At 39.3% G+C, this 7,414-nt stretch overlaps 1 protein-coding gene across 1 annotated transcript in view; it reads left to right on the top strand.

The window, feature by feature from the left end:
• The first annotated feature begins 5,609 nt into the window (after window positions 1–5,609).
• The window catches only part of MYZAP (myocardial zonula adherens protein), a 60,838-nt gene continuing 59,033 nt past the window's right edge, over window positions 5,610–7,414 (top strand). The window contains exon 1 of the mRNA XM_072399093.1: window positions 5,610–6,059. Coding sequence (XP_072255194.1) covers window positions 5,994–6,059 — 66 coding nt within the window. The 5' untranslated portion in view covers window positions 5,610–5,993. The remainder of the gene's footprint in view (window positions 6,060–7,414) is intronic.

The raw sequence follows: 7,414 nt of genomic DNA, 5'->3' as shown, positions 1-7,414 counted from the left end.
TCCGGATTCCTTGGATTTAGTGGGAGGTATTATAATCCCCAAAAAAGTGCCTGAGTAGACTTGGAATACAAGTCCATGATTTCCTTTTCTACCAACCACAGATGGCTCGGTCTGATTGCCATGAGCAGAGTACCTCTGGGTTGACTGCATATGGGTGGGATCAGAGAATGGATCCCCTTTTGCCTTTGCGTATCATTCTTTATGGTCCTGGGTTCCCAAAAAGAAAAAACAGATGAGCCCTGGAACCACAGGAATAATTGACCCCAATGGGGTGTATCTTTAACAGCCTGTAGAAGTGATTGGGTGGCTGTACAGCCTTATTGATACATTTTACCTTGTATTACAAGCCCAAAGATGTATTTTAATAACAACATCAGATTCAGGTGTGCATCTAGGGCAAGGAAGGTTGGGTTACTTTTGATTTTCATGCTAAGCATATGAGATAAGTATGCTTTATCTGAAAGTACACTTATCCTATAATTAAAATTTCTCTGTTATGGTATAGTCAGGTAAATATGACATTTTGATACTAAGATTTAGAGTCAGCATTCAAAGCTTTTCAGAGTAAGCATTTTATCTTTGCTGATACAATACTGAAAGGAGCCACAGGAATAGGAAAGTCATCAGGGCAGTGATTCATGCCCTATCAGGGATCGCAATATGGGGATTTAATCAGACAAGGAGAACTACAAAGCTGTAATGTTTCTTTTTCTTACCTTCAATATTCTGTAAATCTTTTTTTCTCTAACAAATCTTTAAATAAATATAAACCTATAGAAAAGCTAGCTGTAAAACAACAGTTCATAAATATACAATTATTGGAAAAAAACTGACAAATGTTGATCCAAAGTCATTATTATTTTCCTTTAAGTGAAAATGAAAGCACGAGTTTCTCATTGAATTATGATCACCATGTCATCTCGGGACAGAGGTCAGTGAGAGATTATTTGCATATCTTTGCTTCAATTTGAAAACCACCTTTGAAAAACCAGCACCGAAAAGCCAGTTCAAAGGCAAAATGGATTTGTAAGGTCACAGCAACATTTTAATTATAAATGAAAATTTGGAAGGCTGAGGACATCTGCAGCTGGAAAAAAATTACTATGAGGGACAGCTGGATTGATCCTTATAGTAGGGACGGAGCTAGACTTTATTGCATCAATGTTTATCCCCAGCCTAAAATAAACCCCACTCCTATTCCTAACAGTGTGATGGGGATAAACATATATGGCCCTATACTCACCTAAAGCCGTAGGTACGTGGCACTCCAGTACAGGGTCTTCTCTCTTCCTGTGCTTAGATATGGCAGGGTCCTTCTTTGAGTGTTCTTGACATAGACACTTCCTTCCGTCTGTCCAGCCAAGGCCACTGAGAATCTAAAGGGCAATGATCTCAGTATAGTGGGGCACGAGGGGACTGGATGGCCCAGACGAAGAAGTGGCGCTGGATCAGTACAGAATAAAAAAGCACTGTAAATTAACTTAGATGGTGGATTGGTATTACCATAAGGTACAAAAGAGCCCATGTGGGATGGGTTATTATTAGGGGTGGAGGAGATTTGTTTTTTGCCTATGGATGGGCTTTACAAAAAAAATAGACGATCTAGCTGGTAAAATCTGAAAGATTTATCAATTATAGTATTTAATATGTCCACAAAATACACAATATTGTTTCCTAAAATGAAAATGTTTCCAAGTAATACAGGCAAGCCCCGGGGGTTGTGGGAGAAAGGCCTTCCATACTCTTGTTCCCCTCCATTAAACTACACACAGTGCTGCACTCTTCATAGAAATTTCCATATTTACATAACAGATGTAAATCTATCTATAAATATATTTTTATATTTATAGGAACAGGGTTTTGTAATCATATAATAACCACTAACATAGGTGTGTACATCTAAAAGCAATATATGTTGCATGTATACCTGTACTGATTCTAAAATTACATTCTTGTAAACCCTCTCATTTTATAACAGGTCGGTGTAAGCCCACATTAGAGTCACAATTATTATGACTTTGGTTATTTTTGTTGTTCATATGCTTACATAATAATATGATAAAATACAATGTGGCCTGTCACTTGCTGTCACTATAAGCTGGGGAATGAATAGAATGAGTGTTGCATTTTTCATTTATGAATCATGCCTATTTTACATACAGATGATATTGGTGCCAGGAATTCGGTAAGAACTCTTAGCTATGTACTTGCTCCTGGCATATAAAGGGTTTGGCCCATGTGCCAGCTGTATGTATGATAGGAAGAGCTCAGTAACAGGAGCTGGCTTCCCTATCAGCTGTCACTGTGTATTGTGTGTGTTTGTTCTGGAGTGCAGCGTGCACGCTCACAATCCCATGTCAATACCTTTAATAAGGGCGTGGATGTTTAAAGTGGTGGTGATGCCTCTAAAGGTCAATTTGTCACTATTAAATGTTGATTTTTCATATACATAAATCACCTGTAAACATAAAATGTATATTGTAGCTACATTAAAATACTTTGTGTAGCAATTAATATGTAATGTAATAAAATGTACAAATCATATAATAATTTGAAGAATGTTGATCTAATCTGTAAAACACAGGCAGTGCGACATTGATATAATTTTAATGGTTGATGACATCAGGCAGCATGGGGGTTAGCAATCTGGCTCTTGCCAGTCGCAGGTTTGAATTTCAGCCAGGACGCTATCTGCATGGAGTTTGTATGTTCTCCCTGTGTTTGTGTGGGTTTTTTCAGGGTACTCCAATTTACTCCAACATTCCAAAACCATGCAGTGAGGTTAATTGGCTTCCTAAATTGACCTTAGACTGTGTTATTGACATATGACTATGGTAGGACATTAGATAATGAGCCCCAATTTTTTAATTGCACCCACTTGTCTTTGTTACATTGTGGACACCACCTTCATCCAATCAGATCCCCTTGGGTATACACTGCTCACAGTTCACAGACAATAACTGATAAAAAACTACATACAGAACCTAAGCCTGATACTAACATGCCTGGTAGAGTAAGACAAGTGCCAATATACCCTGCTAGAAGTTAATTTTAAGTGTATGGACCAAGAATGGGTAAAATAAATATGCAGTAAAAGGTTCTACTAAAAAAATGCACAACTGTACAAAAACAGCAACCTAAGAACCCAGCAAGTATCCGAGTCAGAAACATGATGCATAGTCGCTGGCGTATTTGTTACTTTTTTTTTAATGTAGATGTTAATCCTAAATGGGTAAACTTAGTATGCACATAAAACACTGTGTATAAAACAACATTTTTATTGAAACATTTGCTTTTACCTTTTTTTAATACCTTGCGTTGCATCTTAGTGCAGCCTCTTTGCAGCCATTTCTTGCTGCATGGACTCCAGTAACAGTTGGACAGTATTTCTCTGGGCAGGACTCCTGATAGTGACAAAGATGGACCCGGTCTGTGTAATATGTGCTAAAATGGTCACTAAGTCTGCATTTCAAGCACGTGTGACTGGGATGCGGGAGCACAATTATAGGCTTGTACAGACGTCTGATGGATGTCAGATGATTTCGTGATCCGTTCAATGACAGATGTACGAGCAAACACTGTACAAACAGCACTGTCACTGTCTATGGAGAGGGGAGGATGAGAAAGTAGTACACCTCTGTGCTCTGCTCCATTGGAGTGAACAAATTGGAGTTATAAATAAAATAAACCTAATTAAAACTATTATTTTTTTTTAATTGTCCAAACAAGGGTACAGAATGTACTTTTGGATGAATTATTAATGTTTTAGAAGCAGACTACAATGTAATCTGCTTTTAAATTTCCCGCCAAGCCACGCCTCCCTCGTGTATCGACGCTTCACGTATCACATTGATCACACCGGTTGATGTGATGCAGAAGCCGGCTGGGGATAGTTAAGGACTCCACTGGATCGAGGGGAGCAGGTAGGTTTTCTTTTTCCTACCCTGAGTGTGGCATGGGGTTACAACTTTTGGTATGTAAAATTCACCCTGAGCCACACTCAGGATTACTGCCAAGGCATTTGAGAAAGCTGCAATTTTAAGGACTCAGCTAGGTCCACACACAGGTTGTACTTTGCATTTCTGTGTGCTGTATTAGGCAGGCAATTTATTTGAACGATCCGCTTTTTGTACCACAAGGAAGCGAAATTCATACAAGCAACATTTCAGCACTGTACAGAGAGGCCCATAGCAATAAAGAATAGGCATAGGGCCTACATGACAGGGTACAAAGCATAAGCCCAATGGAGGTAAGGGTTAAGGAGAAAAGGAAATGGTTAGGGAGGGGTTGAGAGAAGGGTTGGTTAGAAGGGTAAAGACAGAGGTCGGATGAAAATTTTTAAAATGGTGTATAATCTGAAGTGGGAGGTCTTTTTTAGCAAGGAAAAGTTTCCTGCCCACCCATCCCTATAAGGGGTTCAGGAGGTGGTGGGGTTTGGATTAGACAGTAGCGGTTGGGGAAGGCAAGGGTCTCGTTTTGAAAAGTGGTAAAATTTTGGTATGGGGGATTCATGTTGGTGGGGTCCCCCTTTAAATTAAGTTCCCCTTATTGGCCCCTGAGGCAGTGCTGGGCGGCTTGGTGCCAGTTGGTGATGTCTGAGAAAAGAAAACCCAGTTGTGGTATGGACCTTGCTTTCTTAAACCCGCAACCTGGTTTTGAGAATTTATACCAGGGAAGTTATTAAGGTTTTTTGCAAGATAAGGGTTACTGTTGTTATTTATGTTAAAGGGAAAAATTGTTAATTTTTTCATGTTATTTATATATGTTGGTATAACTGTTTGAATAAAGCGTTATTTATACATTTGGAAATTATTTTTTTTTAATATGTTGTTTTGATAAAACGCTGCTTGCCAGCCATTTTAAGTCTAGGTAAGTGTCAGTATAATTTTTTGGAGAAGGTGGTGGGGTGGTGGTGGGCAAGTAGGATGGAGGGGTGGTTGATAAAGGGGGGATTGGTGAAAGGTCCTGGTCATGTATACAGAACACCAACCTCTCTAAGCACATGTTACTGCAAATGGTCCCAAAATGTATTGAAATGACTTTAATATGCTCACTGATATGAGATATTAGTGATTAGGTCAGTGTGTCGAGGGTTCATCCACAGGTTGCTAGGGGTTCCTTGAGTAATGAACATTTTGTGTCTATCTGGTCAATTTAACCCCAATGGTCTTTTCAGCTGTATTTAAGGCTGACATTCTTCCCACTGACCAACATCCCAAGGACCACCACACTAATGTACTGTGAGCTGTGGATATATAAATTATATTAGGGGCTCACTGAGGATCAGAGAAGTTATTTCAGGGGTTCCCCATGGTAAGAAAAATTAAGAAAGGCTGCATTAGGTTTAAATTTAATTGTGTGGCAGTCCACCAAATCGTGTTTTGCCAGCTGATGGCTATTCTATACTAATCAATTTGTAAAATTTAGACGTATAAACTTTTATCCTGTCACCGATCTGCACTTGTCAGCCTGTTCCTCTATCCGGCTACGTCCCAACATCTGGAGAGTGACAGGTTAACCTGGGCCAGGTATTCGCTGTCATAGGCTGACAGTCCCCACCCTCCCGGCTGTCACGGGGTGGGAGGGTGTTGTCTGACATGCTTCATGTCCAGGTAAGCAGCACACAAATCTGCCATGAATGCTGCCGGACAGGTCCAGTAGGAAGATACAGGTGAGATGAGCCGGCAGCACCTGAGTTACCTGACTATTTGTGTTGGGTTACTTTAAGAGCAGAGAATTGACGAGCTGTCATTCAGTTCTTCTACTGTGTAAAGTGCAGACAACAATTGTGGACAGAGGAGGATTATTCTAGCAGCCCATCTCCAGCAACAGGAAAGGGGAGGAGAGAATTACCAGCACTTCCACTGATCATCTGAGCTTAAACCCTTCTTAGACTGTCTCAGGGACATGTGTACCAATGTGGAATAATACAACCAACTGACCACAACAACAGGACATTTCTGCAACACAATTACAAATCTCTACAATACAAGATGATGAGATACAAAAATGCAACTACTGTTACAACAACCTCAGAGCCAGGCGCTGCCCAGAAATCTGTGAGTACAAATTCAACTTCCAGAAAGTTTTGTGTATCTCTGACGTTTAGGAAATCACCAAACAATTCCCAGGGACAATTATTGAGCTGTGGGTCAAATCAACAGGCGGTTATATGGCTGTTTTATATATTACGATGGGTGTATAATAACCCTTAGGCTAGCTGTATGTGAGTCGACTTGAACTCCATAAATTTTTAATTTGATCCGCATTTTTTATATAAAACCTCTTAGATTGTAAGCTCTTTCGGGCAGAGTCTACTCCTCCACCTGTGTCATTGTCTGTTTGTGTCTGTCATTTGCAACCCCTATTTATTGTACAGCGCTGCGTAATATAAATACTATTTTAATAATATTTATTATTAAACCAATAGGCGATTATACTACCACAATCAATGCAAAGTCAGTTTTTTTAGTATTGATTAGTAAGGAATTGAAATTACTTTAGTATATTTTCACCTGATCATAGTCTCACCTAATAAGAATAAGTGAAGGTGTGCAGGATTCCAAATTTGATCAAACAGTAATTGATAGAGAGGTCAAAGAGCCATCAGATGTTTTTACACTCAATGGAGATTATTCAATCGGGCCAACCTAAGCTCTTTTCATGGCTCTGGCCATTAAAGCTCACCAAGGCTGGGGAGGATACACGTTCATTAGTGAAGCTGGGTGATCCAGCAAACCTGTGGTCACTTTTGGTTGTTGAATTTAGAAATAAAGACTCTATTTACAGCTGATCCTTTGAAAATTACTTCTGAATCGAATGGGAAAATCTAACCGTATATTGCCATCCATAATACTATGTGCTTCTTATCTTCATTGCAGTCACTGCTGTGGTTCGCTGTCAGCACTTATATCGATCTTCTTTTAGATGGCTGAAATTGTACAACCAAGATGTTCAGTTTTTTTGTTTAGAAAGAGTAGGAAAAGGTTAAATCCACTGCCAGACTTTCCTTCACTTCCTGTCTTTAGGACACAACAGGAAATGAAAAGTGATCTCTCTAAAATGGGGCAATTCAGCTGAAAACGTATTCACGTTTACTCTGAACCCTTGCTCTGGTAACAACGGAAAAGTTTTGGATTTTTTATCATTTTCTGGCATTGTGACAAAAGCTACCAGGGCAATAGGAAAAGTAATCCCCCCTAACAAGGAGACAGACATCAGTAAATACTTGAGAGGGGTTATACTCCTCTAAATTAAACATAAAGGTATGTGTTATGTACTATCTATGGGCTCTGTTATAAAACAGGAAATCTGACATTCCCTCAAACATTACCTGGTCTCTGTGTTTCAATGGCAGCAATTAATTCCCATTTTATATATACAGAAAATCATAAGACTTTGGCTATTCCTTTTA

Source organism: Pyxicephalus adspersus, chromosome 2 (genome assembly GCF_032062135.1).
Source record: "Pyxicephalus adspersus chromosome 2, UCB_Pads_2.0, whole genome shotgun sequence".
Taxonomy (NCBI): domain Eukaryota; kingdom Metazoa; phylum Chordata; class Amphibia; order Anura; family Pyxicephalidae; genus Pyxicephalus; species Pyxicephalus adspersus.
This window is presented reverse-complemented; position numbering and strand designations above follow the sequence as displayed.